Source organism: Eschrichtius robustus, chromosome 2, assembly GCF_028021215.1.
Source record: "Eschrichtius robustus isolate mEscRob2 chromosome 2, mEscRob2.pri, whole genome shotgun sequence".
NCBI classification, from domain to species: domain Eukaryota; kingdom Metazoa; phylum Chordata; class Mammalia; order Artiodactyla; family Eschrichtiidae; genus Eschrichtius; species Eschrichtius robustus.
This window is the reverse complement of record NC_090825.1, coordinates 174,029,268-174,051,881: the sequence shown is the minus strand read 5'-3', so window position 1 is coordinate 174,051,881 and position 22,614 is coordinate 174,029,268. Positions and strand designations below refer to the sequence as shown.

General features: G+C 43.3%; 1 protein-coding gene across 5 annotated transcripts in view; it reads right to left on the bottom strand.

Moving 5' to 3' along the window:
- The window catches only part of INSR (insulin receptor), a 131,125-nt gene that overhangs the window by 94,914 nt on the left and 13,597 nt on the right, over window positions 1-22,614 (bottom strand). For all 5 annotated transcript variants that reach the window (XM_068537122.1, XM_068537124.1, XM_068537125.1 and 2 more), the window contains exon 2: window positions 18,142-18,693. In XM_068537122.1, coding sequence (XP_068393223.1) covers window positions 18,142-18,693 — 552 coding nt within the window. The remainder of the gene's footprint in view (window positions 1-18,141; window positions 18,694-22,614) is intronic.

Here is a 22,614-nt window from a genome sequence, read left to right as displayed (position 1 = left end):
AAGTTTGGGATTAGCAGATGCAAACTATTATATATAGGATGGATAAACAACAAGGTCCTACTGTATAGCACGGGGAACTATATTCAATATACCATGATAAACCATAATGGAAAAGAATATGAAAAAGAATGTGTGTGTGTGTGTGTATATATAACTGAATCACTTTGCTATACAACAAAAATTAACACAACATTGTAAATCAACTAAACTTCAATATAATTAAAAATAAAAGGTTTTGGTTTAAAAAGAAAAAGAAAATAAATACAAGGGAGGACTCCTTTACGATCAGCAAACCCACCCTCAGTCTCTGGCTGCAGCCAAGACAGAGAAAATGAGGTTTTGGATAACAGACCGAATCCTCTGGGTGGATCTTAAGCCTATGGCCAAACCCACCCTCCGCAACAGCACTCTCAGTCATGAACAATAAAAACGTGTAAGAAACACAGATTCCAGATGGCAGATTAAAACCTCTATTAGATTTCAAATGAAAACTCCTACTGTAATATTTCGAACGTGACACACAGTCCCATAAAAATAAAGATGAATCACAAGCCATTTTAAAGGAAAGGTTTGACTGCATTACGTCACAGCAAGTCACACTGACTCTCAGCATCCTCACGCTGAGAGCAAGACCCAGAAATAGAAATGAGGGCCAAACAGGCAGGTCAGCCCACAGGTCAGGTTCAGCCCTGGCCCAGCCCTCACTCTTTTAAGCCAGCATCACAAAACCATAAGCACATGATGAGACAAGGAGAGAGAAAGTGTGTTTGGAAAAACTAGTTCCAGCTGTCTTGAGAGGCAAGGCAGCTGGGATAACAGAGGGAGCATGGAATAAGAACTCTGCAGAAACAATTCCTAACTCTCGTAGGGCAGAGACATTTTGCCAGTGAAGTTAAGCCTTTATTTTCACACTCCGCATGCATGTGGGTCCCAGGGGAATGTTTCCTTGTGGCATTGTAGATTCTGAGCTTTGATTCTAAGTTCACCGACTCTTCCAGCTTCTGTACAACAATTACAGAAGCCAGAGTAAACAGACACTCAGCTACCAAGAAGCCACAAGCAATTATAAAATGCAGAAACTCTACAGGTCACAACAAGTTAAATTTTTTTTAAACCCTATCAACTGGAAATTGAGACAACCCATTAAAATGAACAGTTAATTGTTTTTAAAACCCTAACTCACTCAACTGGAGAGGCAGTGTGGCATAGTCAAAAAGGCCCATGGTTTAGAAAAAAAGACCATGAACTAAATTCCGGTCCTACCCTGCCCCCATCCCATTATCTGTATGACCCTGGGCAAGTCACTTTACCACTTCTGGAGCTAAGCCAGGCTGTAAAACAAGGACTATTCTTAGGGTGCCTATGAAGACAGAATGAGATAATTTATATAAAGTGATTAAAAGATAGTAAGCAGCTTTCATGATAATGATTATCAAAACTAACAAATCAAAATTAACTTCACAAACTCTTTAGAAAACAAAAATGTTACATAGCCAAAATCTGTGAAGGCAGCAAAAGCCATGTTCAGGGGTGAATTCATGGCCTTAAAAGCTTTAATTGTATTAAAAGTACTAGCTCTTTCCATACGAAAGAATTCTCCTTATTTAAATAAAAAAAAAAGTATGGTATTAAATTCTTCACTCATTCATTCCCCAATTTATTCCAAAAGGGATTTAGGTGCTTGCTGAGTCATCTAAACATTTCACACCAGAGGGGAAAAAAGAAGCAAAATCATGACTCAGAATAATCTAAAAATGAAAAGAAAACCTAGCAAATCAAATTCAACATTATTTTAAAAGCATAATTCATCACAACCAAGTAGGGTTTACCACACAGGGAAGCAGGGGTGATTTTATACTAGGAAATCTATTAAACACGATTGTCAGCTAATACCATTGTTAAATATTTAATATTAGTCTTGAAGCCCTGGTCAATGGAATAAGATTTAAAATGAAATGAGAGGTACAACATTTAGACGAGAGGTTTTTTTTTAATTGTAGAGAATAAAACTGCACACAATGAATAAAAATATTTAAAACCTACTAATCAATTTCACTAAAGGAGCTGTATTCAGGATAAATATGCTTATTCACAGTAGCAACAACTAACAACCAAAACTCTGTGTTATAGGAATCAGAAATCATCACAGCAAGAAATATATGGGATAAATATTTTTAAAAGCACAATATGAAAAGATTTGAAAAAACAGAGACACTGATCACATACCTGCATGGAAAGGAAAAATATTAAGGTATCAATTTCTCAAGTTAATTTATAGATTTACAGATTAATGCAATTTTTTAATCAAAATTTCGGTGGATTTCATGTGTACTGGAGGAGGTAGATTTGGAGATTCTTAAATTCAACAAGAAGAATAAACACTTTGAAAAAGTGTAATAGGAAAAAAAACTGAATCTACCATCAATAAAACATGTTCTAAATCTATAGTAATTAAACCAGCATGGTACTGAAGAGACACAGATGAATGAAATAGAACTGATATCTCTGAAGCAGATCCTGGTTTTTTATTGCATTTAATAAAAGATAAAGAAAACATCAAAAGTCTTTAGGAAAGGAATTGATTATTCAACAACTGGAATCCAGGAAATTAAATAACTACTCGGGAAAATCATTTTAGATTCTCAGTTATGCCATACATAGTCTTGGGTGTTTGATCAAGCTCTAAGTCCTGGCTAAAATGTTTCATGAGTCCCATTGTTGTTTCCCACCCTGGGATCTTGTGGTAGATGGCAAAAAAAAAAAGGCCACAAATTCTTCCCCTCCAATCCACAGGTGGCATCTATATCCACCCTCTTCCTTCAAGCTTGTCTTAGCCATGTTACTTGCTTTGACCAACGGAACATTAGCATACATGATGCAAAAAGAGATTTGAAAAGCACTTGAGTGCTGGGGATTGATCTCTTGCTGCTCTTGGAACTTGGAGACCATCATAGGATCCAAACCCAAGCTAGGGAGGGAGAAAAAATTGATGTTTTTTCTGCAGGGAGAAAAAACAAAGCATCCCAGCTGACAGCCAGCACCGAATTCGGTGCTCAATGCTGAGCCTAGAAGACAAACTCAGGCTGAGGTTCCCTCCCTCATTCCCTTACCCATCCTGAGTCTACTTCCTCTCTACCCACACCCATTCTATTCTGCTTACAATGAAAGCACTCTGTTCCCTGTTCCCCAGAGAAAGAGGAGAAGCCGAGAAGGAGCTGACACATTCCTCACTCTTGGTCACCCATAGACATGATGACACTCACCCCCAGTCGACACACTTACCCCTTCCTTGTTCCTCTTCTTGCTCAGATGTCCCTATAATGGCCTCTTTGTTACGTTCAACTTTCCTAAGACACTCCTTCCTCTATTCCAGCGACTCTCAAGGGCTTACAAAGGTTGAAAAAAACTTCATTGTTACACCTTATCTTTAAGGGGGAAAAAAAATCAAACTCAAAGTAGAGAAGAGGAATGGGATTTTTTAATTTTTATCAAAAGAAGAGGTATCAGTTAAAAGTAAGGAAAAAACTTTGAGGCTGGTTCCCTTACCATTTCCTCATGATAGATGAGGAAACAGGCTGAGAAGAGCAAGTCCAAGGTCACACAATAGACTCAAGATCCAAAACCAGGTTTGTCCGGCTCTCGAGCTATCTTTAACCATGAAATGAAATGCTTCAGAGCAGTGCTACCCAATAGAATTCTCTGTGGTGATGGAAATGTCCTACGTCTGTGTTGTCCAAATGTGGTGAGTATGACCAAGGGAGAAATGCTTCATTTTTATTTCATTTTAATTCATTTTAACTTAGCCACCTGTGGCTATTGGGACTACTTTATTGGACAGCCCAGCTCTAGAATGCCACCAAGTTGGTTCCACACCACCATCAAAGGTGGGGCCCTCAACATCCTTACCCTCCCTGAATCCCATTCACCTACCCAGGAGAAGTGGCAACTGAAAGATGATAAGACCTTAAGGGGAAAAGAGCATGGGGGTTATGACCAAGCCTAGCAAAGCCCTCTATAAATACTCTAACGTCCTCTAAAATAAAACAAATAGACAATTTGTTACCCGAAAACTGGGTTCCCCTCTTGGGTAGGTGTTGAATCAATGGACACAACCAAGCCAAAGATCGGGAGAAGGAAGGATTTATTATTACTTGCCCCAAGTAAGGAGAACACCAGGGATCTTTCCCAAAGCAATGTCTCCCCAAACAGCAAAATTGGGGAAGTTTTAAGCTAAGGGTACATGCATATTTATGAGGGGACTTGAGCAGAGGAGAATTCAGGATAGAATTGGGCCAAAGGTTGACGGAGTCCAAGCTTTAGTTGACTGAAGTCAGGACATCATCCTTCCATCCTCCAGCTGGGTGGGGGCTTTAGTTCCTGCAGAACTCAAAGGTATATTATTATGTATATAATACATATACATAATATGTATGTATATTATGAGGAACCAGGACCCTGCCCTAAGGCTTCGCTACTGTTTCTTGATGGCTCCTCCCTTGTTTCTGCATTCCCTCCCTTAAGATCATTAATTACTGGGCGTTCCCTGGTGGTCTAGTGATTAGGATTCCAGGCTTTCACTGCTGTGGCCCAGGTTCAATCCTTGGTCGGGGGTAACTGAGATACCGCAAGCTGCGCGGCCAAAAAAAAAATTATTAATTACTGAGACCTATTCAAGGCAAGCATTACAGCTGGGCTTATATCACAAAAGGGATTAGGCCAAAACGGGTTCTCTTATGTCAAGAAAGCCATCCCTGGTTCTCTTTGTCCAGGGACCCCCTCTACCCTATCTGCTTACAAAACAATGCCATGCTACACTTATTCAGCTGGCAAGAGCGGGTTCTGAAGAAGGGATTACCATTGTCTACTCCCGGCTGGCTAGACCCCTTTCTAGAGCTACTTCTCGGAGTCGGGAAAAACTTAAGACATTCGTTGACCTCTGTATAGGCAACATTTGCACTTTTCATCAAGGGGGAAAGAACGGATGTCATTTTCTGACTTCTTTGATTCTGAATTTGTAACTCCTATGAACTGGGTCTATGTTAGCTTTCTTCATCCTTCCTTCCAAGACCTTGGGGCCAACATGCCAACACATCCTTCACTTTAGGTCCCGCATCTCCTATTTTTCATTCTACCAAATGCCCACTGCTGTTATTTGCATTCCCCAATAGGAGACACTATAGCATAAATATAACCCTCCCAATGGCCAGGAGTCCTCAAATCAAGTCAGGCAGTGCGCCAGGCTTGTGGGTCACAAAGACATCCTTTCAAAACTGTGAAAATCCGTGAAGAATTATGCCCTCATCTGAACCACATGGGCCTCTTTAAGACAATTCTCCAACTTTTTCTCCATCAAACTCATCCCTACATGGGACATCTTTCCTTTCTCAGATTCACCTACTGCTTTACTTCTGACATGTCTCTCAAGGTCTTCTGACTACGCTGTCTTCCGTACCACCACGAATCCTGAGGTCAACTTCTTGGGTTTGTTTTTTTTTTTCTCACCCTTGTAAAATTCCTCTGCAAATAACCTTCATACCTCCCTCGCTTATAAAAATAATTTTCTTAGCAAAACTTGCCTTGGTAAAGAACACAGAGTTTTGTTACAAAGTTCAGTCTGTGCCTTGTTTATCACAAACTGAAAAACGGAGGCCAGTGAGTACTATTCGACTGCATAACAAGATTTTCAGATTTTTGAAAAAGAAAAAAATAATGATTGAAGAGCACACCACCACCCATAGCCATGCTCCAGAGAAGAAGTGGCCAAAATGATCACCTCTCAAAATGGTCTGTTGCAAATAGTGCTGGGGTGGGGGTGGGGCAGATGTCAAATAAAGTCCACTGAAGGAATAGAACCTGAGTCTGACCCTGGTTCTGGGTCCAGGGGACAGAGGACCATGCCGAACTGTGCCATGATAGAGCAGTCAGCAACATTCACAGTGGCGGACATGCCCCAGATGGAACGCCCAGTTCTCCAACAGGAAGAAGGGAAAGAGAAGAAAGGGACGGAGGGGGACCCTGTAGACAAGGGTTTTCACCCTCAGCACTAGAATTGTAAGTCTGTACCTTCACTAATAAATGTTTGGATAGTACTGTCCCCAGGATGCCAGGTGACATTTGGCCCTGGATCATTCTAGGTGGTAAGGGCTTTCTCTGCATTGTAGGGTTTGAACGGCATCCCTGGCCTCTACCCACTCGATGCCAGTAGTACCCACCCCCCAAAACTTGCGACATCCAAAAATATCTCTAGACATTGCAAATGTCCCTTGGTGGGGGGGGGGGGGGGGGCGCAAAATCACCAAGGGAATCACTGCGGTATGCCCAAAGAGATATATCCGTTTTTTTTTAATGGTCAAGACTAAACTATATTGTCTAGAGAGTCACACCCGAGTGATAAAACTATACAGAAAGAAAGAAATGACCAGTAGAAAAGACAGGACAGTGACCATTTTAGAGGGGGGGGGGCTGTGTCTGGGATGGGAACCGTGGTAGGGCCTCTGGAGACAGGATTGCTGGCAAAGTACTATTGCTCAACTGGGGGAGGCGAGTTATAAGGTTGTTTGCTTTAAAGAAATTCATTAGGCTGTCCATTTGGTTTGTGTGGTTTTCTGAATCTGTGTGTTCTTTGATAATAAAATGTTTATTTATTTATTTATTTGTTTGGTTGCACCGGGTCTTAGTTGCAGCACGTGGGATCTTTCCTGGTTGCCGAGTGCAGGATCTTTAGTTGTGGCACGCAAACTCTTAGTTGTGGCATGCAGGATCTAGTTCCCTGACCAGGGATTGAACCCAGGCCCCCTGCATTGGGAGCATAGAATCTTAGCCACTGGACCACCAGGGAAGTCCCTAAGATGTTTTTTTAAAAAAATAAAACCAAAAGCAAAAAAAAAAAAAAAAAAGGAAGAAAGGAAAAGAAAGAAACCTTGACTCCATACAAGAACATAGAACATACTTAAACATAGTACTACCAAATGACCCAGCAATTCTGCTCCTAGATATATCCCCGCAAGAGAATTGAAAGGAAGTATTCAAACAAAAGCTTGTACACAAATGTTCATAGCAGCCCTATTCACAATAGCCAAAAGGTGGAAATAACCCAAATGTCTGTCAGTCGGTAAATGGATAAACAAGACATGGTATATCCATACAATGGAGTATTACTCAGCAAGAAAAAGGCATAAAGTCCTGGTATATGCTACAATGTGGCTAAAGCTCCAAACCACAGGTAGTGAAAGATGCAAGATGTAAAAGGCCACATGTTGTATGATTCCATTTATATGAAACATGCAGAACAGGTAAATCCACAGAGAAAGTAGATTAACGGTTGCCAGGGGCTGGTGGGAGGGGGAATGGGGGTGACTGCTAAAAGCACAGAGTTTCTTTGTGGGGGTGATGGAAAGTTCTGGAACTAGATAGTGGTGATGATGGCACAGCACGGCTTACGTGCTAAATGTCACTAATAGTAAATCTTATGTGTATTTTACTACAGTGAAAAAGATTGTTTTTAAAGAAAAGAAATCTTGAATGCTTCAGGTCAAGCCTGCTTTGCATATCTCCTGCTATGATATCCGATTTCTCTGCACACATGAAAACCTTAACCTTGTCACCACTAATGAGATTCCTGTGCCAGAGTCCTGTTTGCTTGCGGACAAGTGTTGCAAGTAGTCGATAAACAATGCCGGTGCTGCACACACTGGGTGCCAGTGTGACTACGTGCCAGGGCTTGAAACCCTGTCCTTACAAGATCTTCCAAAGAAAACAGTTTCTTCCATAGGCGAGCACTTGGAAACACTCCATAGGTATAGCCTGTCCATCAAACTCCCTTCCTAGACTGCAGCCATCACTCAAGACCCAAGACCCTCCTTGATGGGACAAAAAAGAAGCAAAAAAACTTGTATAATAAAAAAGTCAAATGATCCTTTACCCAAAACGCTCCAGGCATTTGACAGCTGTGGGCTTTGTCTACCAGCTGCCCCTCCAGAGCCAATTTGATGACCATACTTCATCCTGTGCCTCTGTGTCCTATGACTTGAGTCTGGGTTGGGAGATCTCAGTCCACTTCCTAAACCTGGAATTGGAGGAAAGTAGCCCAATCTACTGCTACACAGATGGTCCCACCCATGACAGACAACAGGGTCCCAGAGGAAAGCAATTATTTTTGTTTGTTTGTTTCCCACTCTTGACATTATTTATCTCTAAGTGTAAGCAGACATTTAGCCTGAGCTAGCAAAGACTCTAAGTTCAAGACAAAGAGAGGGGAGAAGGGGAAGGGGAGGTGGGGCGATTGAGTGGAGAGGGGAGATGGAGAGAGGGAAGAGGAGATAAAGGATACAATTTTCAAACCCCACCACCCACATCAGTTCTCTTTCACTGGGAAAGGGAATGTTCTATCAGGCACAGGTGTGTGGAGAGAGAAGTACTGACCACAGAGAGTACTTGGGCTCCCAGCCTGACAGGAGCTGAGGTCCACAGGACCTCCCTGGGGCATTTCAGGTGTTTAGCCACAAAGAACAGATTTTAACTCTGACAAAGGGTCTGGTGTCACAGTGGGAAATAACTGGTCAATGAATTTCATCAAGTAGGAGGGAGAAAAAGAAAAACTCGTCAGACCAGTTACCAAGTTACCAGACAGCCACATTTCCATAATTAAGTATTTAACCCCACCCTACCTTCTTCCAAAGGATTGGGTCGATTTATTTCTCTAAGTGAAAAGGTAGCTAAATGGGTATCCCTAAGACTCCTCCAGGAAGCCAAGCACTTGTTAGAATTGTAAGTCTGTACCTTCACTAATAAATTTGCCTACCTAGCTTATTTCCTTATAGTTATTTCTTTGACTTTGTCCCAGGCTCAGCAAGGACTTTGGGGTCCCAGCAACACACCTGGCTCAGCACAACTGTCCACTCAATATCAGTGGAAACAACACATCCTGAATATAGCTCCAAATGTAACCTCTGTGATCACTCCATCACACCTGCAGGTAAACTTCTGGCACTCAGAGCACACGATGGCACAAGCCTCTCTTCACAGCATGACGCAACCTCCTTACTCTTGCCCACAAGACCTCTGTGCTTTTGTCACTGCCTTTCCACCCATCTGGAACACCCTTCCCCCTTACCCTCTTTCTAAGCATCATTTGCCATGCAAACCAAACCACATCTCTTCAACCACTCCAATCTGAGACAATCTCTCTCCTTCTACAGATGCCCGTGACAACTTATCATCAATCTTGGGGAAGGTAGGGGAGGCTCAGAAACATAGTCTCTAGAGCTCTTGTTCTTTCCTGCTATACAAAATCTAATCATCTCCAAAAATAAAGTTCATTTAAAAAATTCCAGGGACTTCCCTGGTGGCGCAGTGGTTAAGAATCCGCCTGCCAATTCAGGGGACACGGGTTCGAGCCCTGGTCCAGGGAGATCCCACGTGCCATGGAGCAACTAAGTCCGTGTGCCACAACTACTGAGCCTGCACTCTAGAGCCCGCGAGCCACAACTACTGAGCCCGCGTGCCACAACTACTGAGCCTGCGCTCTAGAGCCCGCGAGCCACAACTACTGAAGCCCGCGCGCCTAGAGTCCATGCTCTGCAACAAGAGAAGCCACTGCAATGAGAAGCCCACGCACCACAACAAAGAGTAGCCCCCGCTCGCCTCAACTAGAGAAAGCCCATGCACAGCAACGAAGACCCAAAGCAGCCAAAAATAAATAAATAAAATAAATAAATTTTTAAAATTCCAGGGAATTCCCTGGCAGTCTAGTGATTAGGACTCCACACTTCCCCTACAGGGCACGGGTTCGATCCCCGGTCGGGGAACTCAGATCCCGCAAGCCGCACGGTGTGGCCAAAAATTAAAAATTAAAATTAAAAAATAGAAATTAAAAATAAATGTAAAATACCAATCATCTCAGTGATAAAGAAGTTACGAAGACCACAGAATTTTTTCAGGAGAGTTCTTTTAATTCTCTCCTAGACTTTCAAAGAGATCTTTGACGAAACAAAAAGGAATAAATATGAATGAAACAAACAGCCCACTGTACTACACGATCTACCGTCTTTTTTTCTAATTGTCGTTATTATTCAAGATCCCATGCACATGTTGGACTTTTCTGTTTTCTGCATGGACTACAATGGCATAGCCACAAAGGAATTTAATTTATCAATATTCTGCTGTGTTATCTAGAGAACATGATGATTTCCAGGTGTCCCGGCACCAAATATGTCTAGAACCACCAGTCTGATGACTCAGTGGAAAGAGGGGGGTCTATCTTGCCTTGACATCTCCTGCTGGCTGGGCTCACTCAGATGGTTAATTCATTCCTGCCTTTTATCTCCCCAGACACACTGAGAGGTCCTGAGGGGCAAGAATGACACTTCATTCTTTGCAGTCCCCTCCACTCCGTGTCAGCAAGGAGGAGAAGGGCTGTGTTGGCCTGATGCTGGGATATTTCCAACTTCCACTGAAAACAGTCTCTACCCCCAAAAGTCCCCCTCATCTTTACAAGGTGCACATTCAAGAACAGACGCTGGCACGTTTTTTTTCTTTAAAGAGCCATACAACCTCTGTTACTACAGTAGCCACGGGCAAGACGTAAATGAATAAAGCATGACTGTGTATATGTGTAGTTGATTCACTTTGTTATAAAGCAGAATCTAACACACCATTGTGAAGCAATTATACTTCAATAAAGATGTTTAAATAAATAAATAAATAAATAAATAAATAAATAAAAATAAAGCATGACTGTATTCCAACGAAACGTGATTTAGGGACACCGACATGCTAATTGCATATACTTTTCACCTCTCCCAAAATATTATTCTTTAGATTTTCCCTTCAACCTTTTTATTTTTTAAAATTGATTTTATTGAAGTATAGTTGATTTACAATGTTGTATTAGTTTCTGGTATACAGCCAAGTGATTCAGTTATACATATATATACATTCTTGCTCATATCCTTTTCCATTATGGTTTATTACGGGATATTGAATATAGTTCCCTGTGCTATACAGTAGGACCTTGTTGTTTATCCATTCTATATATAATCGTTTTCACCTGCTAATCCCAAACTCCCAATCCCTCCCTCCCTCCCTCCCCTCCCCTCCCCTCCCACTTGGCAACCACAAGTCTGTTTTCTATGTCTGTCCCCTCAACCTTTTTAAAGTATAAAAAACATTCTTAGCTCACGGGCCGTACGAAAATGCTGGAGGGCTGAATTTGGCCCGTGGGTCGTAGTTTGCTGACTGGTCAAGGGCTTTAGACCTGACAAGCCTGAGATCAAACCATTTCCCAGCAAGGTCTCCTAGAGTAAGTTTCTTAATTACTATCCAAGCCTGAGTGTCCCCTTCTGTAAAATGGGAATAACATCTTCTCATAGGCTATGGTGAGGATTCTATGAGGCAGAGCTTGTCAAATTCTTAGCACAGGGCTTAGCACATAGTAAGTGCTCAATAAGCATTAGCTAGTAATAAGTGGTCAAAGATGTCATTGTTTATCTACATGACAGGTCGTGGGGACACAACAATCAATGCCGTGGTCCCTGTGTTCAAGAGAACTTAGTCTGATGGAGGAGGCAGCTAACTTAAGCCAGGATGAAAGAAGACACCCAGATGGCCAAGAGGTCCAGGAAAGGATGCTCAACATCACAATTCATTAGAGAAATGCAAATCAAAACTACAATGAGGTACCACCTCACACCCGTCAGAATGGCCATCATCAAAAAGTCTACAAACAATAAATGCTGGAGAGGGTGTGGAGAAAAGGGAACCCTCCTACACTGTGGGTGGGAATGGAGAGCCGTATGGAGGTTCCTTTAAAAAACTAAAAATAGAACTACCATATGATCCAGCAATCCCACTCTTGGGCCTATATCTGGAGAAAACCATAATTCGAAAAGATACAGGTACCCCAATGTTCATTGCAGCACTATTTACAATAGCCAGGACATGGAAGCAACCTAAATGCCCATCGACAGAGGAATGGATAAAGAAGATGTGGTACATATATACAATGGAATATTACTCAGCCATTAAAAAGAACAAAATAATGCCATTCGCAGTGGCACGGATGGACCTAGAGATCATCATACTGAGTGAAAGAAGTCAGACAGAGAAGAACAAATATTATACGATATTGGGCTTCCCTGGTGGCACAGTGGTTAAGAATCTGCCTGCCAATGCAGGGGACATGGGTTCGAGCCCTGGTCTGGAAAGATCCCACATGCCACGGAGCAACTGAGCCTGCGAGCCACAACTACTGAGCCCACGTGCCGTAACTACTGAAGCCCGCGTGCCTAGAGCCTGTGCTCCGCAACAAGAGAAGCCACCACAATGAGAAGCCCGCGGACCGCAATGAAGAGTAGCCCCCGCTCACCGCAACTAGAGAAAGCCCACGCTCAGCAACGAAGACCCAATGCAGCCAAAAATAAATAAATAAATTTTAAAAATATATATTATATGATATTGCTTATATGTGGAATCTAAAAAAATGGTACAAATGAACCTATTTACAAAACAGAAATAGAGTCACAAATGTAGAAAACTTATGTTTACCAAGGGGTAAGGGTGGGAGGGATAAATTGGGAGATTAGGATTAACATATACACAGTACTATATATAAAATAGATAACTAATAAGAGCTACTGTATAGCCCAGGGAACTCCACTCAGTACTCTGTAATGACCTCTATGGGAATAGAATCTAGAAAAGAGTGGATATACGTATATGTATAACTGATTCACTTTGCTATACAGCAGAAACTAACACAACATGGTAAATCAACTAGTCTCCAATAAAAATTAATTAAAAAAAAAAAAAAAAAAAAAAAAGAGGGGATGAGAAGGGCTATAGGAAAAAGCAGCCAGAATGTTGGCAGGGGCAAGTTCTAGGGCATCTCCCCACCCCAGCTTTCTTTGTTCTCTGCAGTTCCCCAACTTTCCACAATGAGCCAGGAAAGCACAACGGTTAAGAGGTCAGATTCTGAGCCAGAATACCTGGGTTTTGGGTTCAAATCCCAGCTCTACTACTTACTAGCGATGTGACCCTGGGCAAGTGGCTTAACCTCCTGGGGCCTCCAGGACCTCATCTGTAAGAAGGAATTGCTGGGAGAACTTGCTGCAGTATGGTAAGCAAAGCACTTAGAACAGTGTCTGGCACAAAACAAGCATTCACTGTCGAGAAGATTCTGATTATTACAGTACCAAAGGCAAAGTTAAAAAAAAAAAAAATGGAAGAAGGGGAAACCAGTTTCAATCTGAAGCTCAAACCTCTGCCTAAAAGCAAACCCTTCAAGAGAGAATGCACGTGCACTTAAATAGGTAGTGTTTAATACAAATAGAGCACCTCAGCTTTCAGAGACTCTGAAACATGGATGGAAACTCAAACTCAGGAAGGAGAAACTCGCCTCCCTTTGCCTCCTGCATCTGCCGTACGTGGCATCACCGACCAGTTTCCTGGCACCCATCGTGCCCCAGACTCACCCACCCCTCTGACTGGCAGCGAGCAGCTGGGGTGGCCTCCCAGGAAAAAAAAAAAATGCCAGTGGGTTTGGCTGGGGCAGCTGGTCAAGCAAGCCCTGTGGTTTCTGGTCCCCCCCCCCACCAAAAGCCCAGAGCTTGGGGTCCCCAGAGCCTTGGAAGCTGAGGCACCAGGTAAGCAGAGCGATCTTTCCTCTGGGGCCATAGGTCCAAGCACTCAGCTCTCATCAGCAGGTCACACGGTGGGCTTTCCTCTGCCTGCCCCAAGACCAAAGTCAGAAATGGAGCCAAGCTTTGGCAGACACTTACCCAGTGGCTCGTCTGCCCAGAAAGGGTGGTGGACTCATGGCGTCTAGGAGAAGCTTCCAGAAAATTCACAAAGTGTCAGGTGCTGGGATAAGTGTACCCCGTGCATCATTTCATTTAGCCCCCAAAACTGCAACCCTGACAAGCAGGTGCCATAATTATCCTCACTCTTCAGATGGGGAAACACTGGTTTGGTCCAGCTCGTGAGCCACGACCGGCGAAACAGGACTCCGAACAATTCTCGTAACCACTTGGAAACGGGTCTAGTGAGGCTGACCTTCGGGTCCTTATGACACACCTATGTGGGGGGAGGGGACATATTTTCTGAAGACTAGTTTAGGGCTTCATCCCATGCTTTCACCCACAGATCCCCCTCTTGTAACTCTTCCTACAAGTGCATTCAGTCACATATTCAATGTCTATATTTGCCATCAGAAGGTCCTCTCCAAGGAGGCAGGGGCTTGCCCCTCCTGTGGCCCTGAGGACCCCAATGCCTGGCACATAGTAGGTTCACAATAAACACATTTTGTGACCCAGCTCACAAAGACCATCTCCACTCTGCCCATCCAAGGCTCCTTGCATTTGGCCTCCGTTGGCATCTCCACCCCAAATATGTAGACAGAGTGATGGAGAAGAAGCATCTCAAGACACACACCACAGTGCCTTTCCTTTTAAATACTTTAACCACTGAGAACCTTCTTTTTCTCTCTGTGCCAAAAGCAGCATTGTTTTGGGATCAGGTGGAAAAAGGGACATTTTAGAGAATGTTTGAACTGGGTTCAGAGGACAACCCAACACGTTCATCCCAAATGCTGACCAGACCTTGGATGTTTCCAGAACCTGGCAATCATGCAAGAAAAAGGCTCAAGGAGGTGCTGGAGAGGATTCTAGGGGAACTGAGGACTTGCTGGATAGTTTTCACAGGTCTGTGTCTGTTGCCTAAGACAGGGAGGTATCTTCTAAAGGCTCATTTCGGTCTGTTTAGCATTCAAAAATCCCATGATAAGCCTTCCAAAGCCACAGCAACAAAGAAACATAAGCATTTTAAAAGCCAGAAATGTACACTCAGGTTCACAGCAGCATTATTCACGATAACCAAAAGGTGGAAACAACCCAAGTGTCCATCGATGGAAGAATGGATAAACAAAATGTGGTCCATCCATACAATGGCATATTATGCAGCCCTGAAAAGGAAGGAAATTCTGACACCTGCTACAACATGGATGAACCTTGAGAACATTATATTCAGTGAAATAAGCCAGACACAAAAGGACAAATACTACATGATTCTACTTATACAAGGTCCCTAGAGAAGTCAAATCCATAGAGACAGAAAGTAGGATGGTGGGGGCCAGGGTCAGGGGGAGGAGATGGGGAGTCAGTGTTTCATGGGACAGTTTCAGTTTGGGAAGATGAGAAAGTTCTGGAGATGATGGTGGGGATGGTTGCACGACAGTATGAATGTACTTAATACCACTGAGCTGTGCATTTCAAACGGTTAAGATGGTAAACTTTATGTTATGTATATTTGACCACAATTAAAGAAATTGAAGGGGAAAAAAGCCTGAGCTGAGTTGTACTTGATAGACAAGAGTGTAGTTTCAAAAAACAATCATTTCTTGACATCTGTGACCAGGACAGGACAGCGCTTCCCCTAGGGGACGCCACCACTGATTACAAACCAGGAGCAAACATCGATGCCAGATGCCAGGAACAGGTATCCGGCAGGTCTCCGCCACAGCCGTACGTGTAGAGCCACACCTTCTCCAGTGATGAAACCCCCAGTGCTGGAGAAACAAGCCCTGCTCTCAAAAGCACAAGATAAAAAACTTAAAAAATAAAATAAAATAAAAACACCTGCTCAAAACATCAGGGACATTTTTGCAGGTAATACCATCCTGGATATTTTGACTAAAATGAGTACAGAAATAAATCCACAGAGGAATGTCTTAAATTATATCTCAAGATATGTAAGCCTGGAGCATTTCAAACAAGAACCTGAATTTGGAAAACAGAGCATTGAGATAAAAGACTATTCACTGTTCTCCCTGGTACCCCAGCTAGAAGTAGCTCACCCGTCTTTAAGCAGAGGGGGGCACCCACACACACAACACAACACAACACACACACACACTATTTTTGTGTCTCAGATGTGGTGCAAACCCCAGCCATCTTTTCTTAGCTGTGTGGCCTCAGGCAAGTTAAGTAACCTCTCTGGTCTCTAAAACAAAGATAACGGAGCTCCCCTTGCAGCTGTGTGTCCTCGTAACATGGTAGGTCCTACATAGCCTCTCCTCCCTTCACCATCAGAGAACACCACCCCCTCACCTCCAAATTCATCTGGATGGTCTCTCCCATCCAACTTATTCACCCACACCCCGACCCCCACCCCCACCTCGAAGTCTCCCTGTTCTACGAAATTCCAAACCCATGGGTGGTCCTCTACTTGAGCCAAGACTCTGCCCCAGCTTTGATCCTTCTTCTTGGTCATAGCTTGGCTTCTCTGTGTCCCTGACCTACCGACGTTCTCAAGATTTTTCCACAATATAATAACCATCGTTCCCTCCTATATCTACAAACCACCAGATTCTCTTTTCCTTCACCAACCAACCTCTCAAAAGAGAGGTCTCCACTCTCTCACCTCCTGTTTCCTCCCTTCCAGCATTCACAGAATGGAAGAAGTCCCTGGAGCTCGAAGGAGTCCTCCCTGCTGAGTCTAGAGATTCTACTCATGACTCCCCCTGTGTGGCTTCCCCATAGCTTTGGGCTCAGGTGAGAAGACCCTCCTTTCTCCCTTCCCTTATCTTTTGTGATACAACCCTTCAGCCACCCGCTCACTTTCTCCCGCCTCCATCTCACATTTGCTAAGTCTTCCCAGGGAATTTCACAACGTGTGAAAAGAGTCAATAAAACAATAAACAAGTAACGAGCGTGTGTGTGGAACTAGACTTCCTGGATGTCAAAACATTATAAAACTATACGTATTAGAATAGTAACAGCCCCGGTGCAAGGAAAGGCAGACATATTTATGGATACCTAGAAACAGACCCCAAATCAATGACGAACAGGTAAATTTCTGCAATACCTGGGGTTGAGACCCCAACTAGTTATTTGGGGGGAAATGGATACCCTTTTGAATCATGCACACAAACAGGTCCCAAATGCCCAGGACAAACATTTTTTTAATGATAATAATTAAAGTTAAGATAGAAAATTTGGAGGAAAAAAACGTTCATTTTATGCATAGAAAGGGACTTTCTATGCATAAAATAATGAGAGGCATGCAAAAACCCAGCTCTGAACTCCATAAACATTTTAAGCTTCTCTGGCAACTGACAGCCAGAGTATATTCGTCACTGAACAAAAACACCTGAAAACATAACTGGCAAAGAGTTAACAGTCTTCGCTATGAAAACGACATGCAAATGAATACTTCAAAAACCACTAAGGTACTAAAAGATAAATGGACAAAGGATATGAACAGGAAGAGAAAACCCAAGTGATAAATAAACATGTTTTAAAAGGTTCAACCCTGATAGCAATCAAAGAAATGCAAATAGAAACAATGACAACACACAAGCCCCTCCTTCCAGCAAATTATGAAAGATTTTTCAAACAACACTCAAAGCTAGCCAAGGTGTTCCCTCTCAGCCAATGCTAGGAGGAGTGCCCGTTGGTACGTTTCCGGAAAGCCATTTGGCAATCGGTATCAAGAAACTTTGACCCAGAAATTTCACTTCTGGAAAAGCAAAACCCGAAGGAAAAAAAAAAAAAAAGTTCGATAAAGCTTCGACACCAAAATGTTCATCCCTCTTTGTGGAAACTAGAAATAATCTAAATGCCCAACGACAGAGAAAGTTAACTAAATTCAGACACAACAGAGCCACTAGCAGGAAGTATCCCCCAATAACTGTGAAATAAGGATGTTTTGCTTTTATCCTTTACACAGTTCTTTTTCCAAATGTCTACCACAAGCAGTCATACTTCTAGAATCAGATAAGAAATACATTTGTTTTTGTTTTGTTTTTGACAATAAAGCCCATTCTCATCTGGTCTCTCAAGCAAGAGGAACATTCGACCATCTAGCTCAGGAGTTGGCAAAATCTGGCCCAACACTTGGTTTTGTAAATAAAGTTTTATTGAAACACAGCCACGCCCACTTGTTTATTGCGCCTCCTTGCAGGGTGGCTGCTTTCCCGCTCCAATGGCAGGGCTGAGTAGTTGCAACAGACCGCAAAGTTTAAAGTATTTAACATCTGAGTCTTTGCAAAAAAGGTTTGCCACCACCTGAGCTAGTGAATGTCTCCAGCTTCCTTCTAATGAACCGGCCACGTGAAATGGCTTAGAACCCCCAAGAACCTCAACGTACCTTTCTGGCAGTGGCTGTGCGTCCAACACCGCTCCACAAATTGCCCGTTGATGACGGTGGCAGGGCAGTTGGTCTTGCCCTTCGCGGTGCCTGGACAAATGTCCCCACACTCCTCATTGTCGTCTTTGTTCAGCACGATGTAATTATCCTCCACGGAATCCAGGATGCGAGACCAGTCGATGGTGGCCAGGTAGCAGAGTTCATTGTTCTTCTCGATGCGGACGGAGCCCCGGGTGATGTTCATCAAGTTGTAGAGGCCAAGCTCCTTCAGGTGAACCATCTCGAAGATGACCAGCGCGTAGTTAAAGAAGAGGCGGGAGCCCCGGATGACCGTGAGGTTGGGGAACAGGTCCTTCAGGCTCTCCAGCCCGTAGACCCGGAAGAGCAGCAAGTAATCAGTGATCATGATGAGCTTGGGGAAACTGAGGTCTCGGAAGTCCTCGGGTCTCGTTTTGAACATCAATAGGATCTGCAAATGTCCTTCGATGACCGAGCAGTTGGCCAGCTCGTGCAGCCGGGTGAGGTTATTCCGGATATCCATGCCAGGGCACACTAGAAGGGCAAACAAGCAGAGAGCAAGACAGGTGAACAAACACCCCACGGATGGTTCATAAGAATTAGTGGCAGGGCCAGCCACATGGGCATGTGACCTGGGTCCCACGCCCGCTCAGAAGGGCCCTGCCCTTGGCTTAATGCTCTTCCGTCTTGAAATCCTTAATTATTTTTGAGTGAGGGGTCCCAAGGTTTCATTCTGAACTGGACCTTGTAAATTCTACAGCCAGCCCGGTTCAGTGGCTTTCTCTGTAAGGTGTCTGTGCCTAAGTAATTACTCCTGAAAGGCAAATCATAATAATAATAATTCCTTTGGCAGTACCCATTAGAAGCCTTAAAAGCATCGCATCAAATATGATGCAATGAAGACATTGGGATTACAGGGGATTGAGTAATGCAGCAGGTGCGGAAGGAGAAAGGGGAGCCGTCCCCAGTGAGTCAGGAAATGGATGTATGGGGATAAAGGTGCCCACATCAGAAATGGGGCAAGGAGAGCTGACTTTGTTTTGTCAGTTCTCCCGCTTTCCTAACACTCCTTCCCAACCCACCCTCCTGGCAGGCAGCCAAGGTCTAATTACCTTTTACCTGGGTGTGGCAAGGGCTTCCCAGAGAGTCTGATCTCCCCTGCACAAACACCCTGCACACCCATTCTCCTGCAGGTGGCCCCTCCCTTGCTCTGACACCCTCTATGTCTCCCCATGACCCTGCACTTTCCTCTCGGGGCCCTCAAGGTTCTGCCCCTCCATCCCCTGCACCACGTGAAACAGGCCTGCCCACTACTCTCCAATTCCAAGGGGGCCTTCCAAGCCTTCCCTATAACATGACCTATGAAGACGAATGAGTGAAATAATGCAGGCACCCAAGAAGTGGCTGGCACACAGTAAGTGCTCAATTAATTTCAGCTATTTTGTTATTGTTTATTTCTCCCAAACCTATCACGGTGTCACCTCTAGGCTCTGTGCCTTCATTCCCCTAGACCAGGGTGGGCAAATATTTTCTATAAGGGCTCAGATAGTAAATATGTTCAGCTTTGCAGTCAGTCTCTGTTTAGACTACTCCACTCCGCCATTATAGCTCAAAAGCAGCCAGAGACAATGAGTGGATATGGCTGTGTTCCAATAAAACTTTATTATAAAAGCAGGCTGTGGGTTGGTGTTTCCCCCTGGGATGGTAGTTTGGTGACCCTTGCCTTAGTCCAACAAAGTCCAACAGAACTTCTGCAATGATAGAGATGTTCTATATATGCACTGGCCACTATGGAAGCCACCGGCCATTTGTGGCTGTCTAGCACTTGAAATGTGACTGATATAAGACTGAGGAACTGAATATTTGATTTTACTTTAGATAGTGTAAACAGAAATAGATACATGTAGCTAGTGGCTACTGGACTGAACAGGGTAGCCCTAGTCCCTTTGACTGTCAAAGTCCTTTATACCTTAGCTCCCTATTTCGAAATCCAGCTCATCATCCTTCAAGATCCAGTTCAAATGCCACCTCCTCCAGGAAGCCTTCTCTGATTTCCTTTCCTCCATATACTTATTTGGATCTTTCCCTCCTCCTGTGTTCCTTATATTGGAGTTAACATTCAGTAGAACGGAATTCTTTAGACAGCCTCTCCTTGCCAAAACACAAACACACACACATACACTCACTCACTCAGAAATTAGAAGGCAGCTTCAAGGGGACCAGGATGGCAGTTCCAGCCCCACACACTCATGCCACCCAAGGCTGAGGCTCCCAGCTTCAGTCACATCAACAGCATCTACCTACAGAGGTCTGGACAGGTACCACGTCACTGACACCTCCCAACAAGCTTTATCCGCACCCCACAGAAGGGAAAACTGGATCTCTAGGAGGCAAAGCCAATCAGCCAAGGACATACGACCCACCAGTAACATTCAGGGTTGCCAGATTTAGCAAATAAAAATGCAGGACGCCCAGTTAACTTTGAATTTCAGATGAGCAGCAAGTACATTTTAGGATAAGTATATCCCATGCAATGTTTGAGACATACTTATCCTTAAAAATTACTCATCATTTATGTTAAATTCAAATTTAACTTGGTGTCCTGTATTATATCTGGCAGTATACAGCTTAGACTCAGCCACAGGTCTGGGCTTCTCAAGCCTGAGCCTCACACTCTATGTTTTACACACACACACACACACACACACGAAATTGTGAAATTGATACAGGTACAAAGAACACCAGCCCACCATCCTCCCCAAGTTGTGTCAGAACCAAAATCAGATATGAATATACGTTCAAAGATTAACCAGCTGTTGGACATCCAGGAAATGTAAATCCAAACCACAATGAAACCACTTCACTCCTACCAGGATGGCTAAAATTAAAAAGACAGACAATTACAAGTGTTGACGAGGACGTGGAGAAATCAGAACCCTCATACATTACTGGTGGGAATGGAAAATGGTACAGCTGCTGTTGTGGAAAATAGACTAGCAGTCCCTCAAAAGGTTAAACAAAGAGTTACCATATAACCCAGCAACTTCACTCCCAAGAGAAAGGAAAACATAGGTCCACACAGAAATGTGTGTACAAATGCCCATAGCATCATTATTCATGATAGCCAAAAAGTGGAAACAAGCCAAATGTCCATGAACTGACAAATGAATACACAAAATGTGGCATGTCCATACAAAGGAAGATAATTCAGCAATAACAGGGGAGAAGCATTGACACCTGCTATAACAGGGATGAACCTTGAAAACATCAGGCTCAGTGAAAGAAGCCAGTCACAAAAGACCACATGTGGCACGACTCCATTTACATGAAATGTCCAGAATAGGCAAATCCATAGAAAGTAGATTAGTGGTTTCAAGGGGCTTGGAGAGGGGGAAATGAGGAGTGACAGCTAAAGAGTATGGGATTTCTTTGGGGGGTGATGAAAATGTTCTAAAATTGATTGTAGTGATGGTTGCCCAACTCTGTGAATGTACTAATGTACTAAGAACCACTAAATTTAAACTTTAAATGGGCGAATTGTATGGTATTGAATTAGATCTCAATAAAGTTGTTATTAAAAAATTAAACGACTAAAACTGTAGGGGACAACAAAGAACTGCTTTTTTTTTTTTTTAATCTCCAATGACTCTAACTCAACTCATGAAAGCTGTATGTGTCCCTATTAGTCTAAGACAATAGAGCAATTTACTGCGTAAACAGAAAATACCCAGAGGATGTTAGAGATGGTGCCAGCAATAGATGTCAGACCTTGTACTGGCTTTTAATACCTCTGGGTGGGAACTGAAAGATGCTTCGGGTCCTTAGTAAGTGACACCTGGTTAATCACCACTCTACACACAGGTAGGGAAGGACCATGACGATCGGGGGGGGGGGGGGGGGGGGGGGGGGTCCTGGTGACCGCTAATAACAATTACCATGTAAAGCACTTGGCCATGTTCTGGCAGACACATTCTCTTGATGAATTCTCAAAATAATCCCAGAGGAGGTGGATAAACAAAATGTGGTCCATGCCCATTTTTGTGACGAGCAAATCAAACTCACACAGGCTGAGTTTTAAGGGGTAATGCTAGGATGTCCACCCAGCAATTAAATGCAAAGTTTATGCTTGAACTATGTTACAGTTTGTCCATCTTTGTTCTTTAAAAACATACCAAATTAAGAAGCAGGTGAATCTGACTTAAATAAGGAAACAATGAAATAATGTTCATGCAGTGACAACCTGGAGGAAGCTTGTTAAAGACAGTTTCCTTCGTTCACTCCTTCAGCAACTATCTGCTGAGGACCTGTTTCTGCTGTTCCAAGGGCTGGAAGTGCTTCAAGAAATAGGACAAGCGGGATAGGACAACAGGATAGGGAGATACATGTATACATAGAGCTGATTCAGTTTGTTATACAGCAGAAACTAACACAACATTGTAAAGCAATTATACTCCA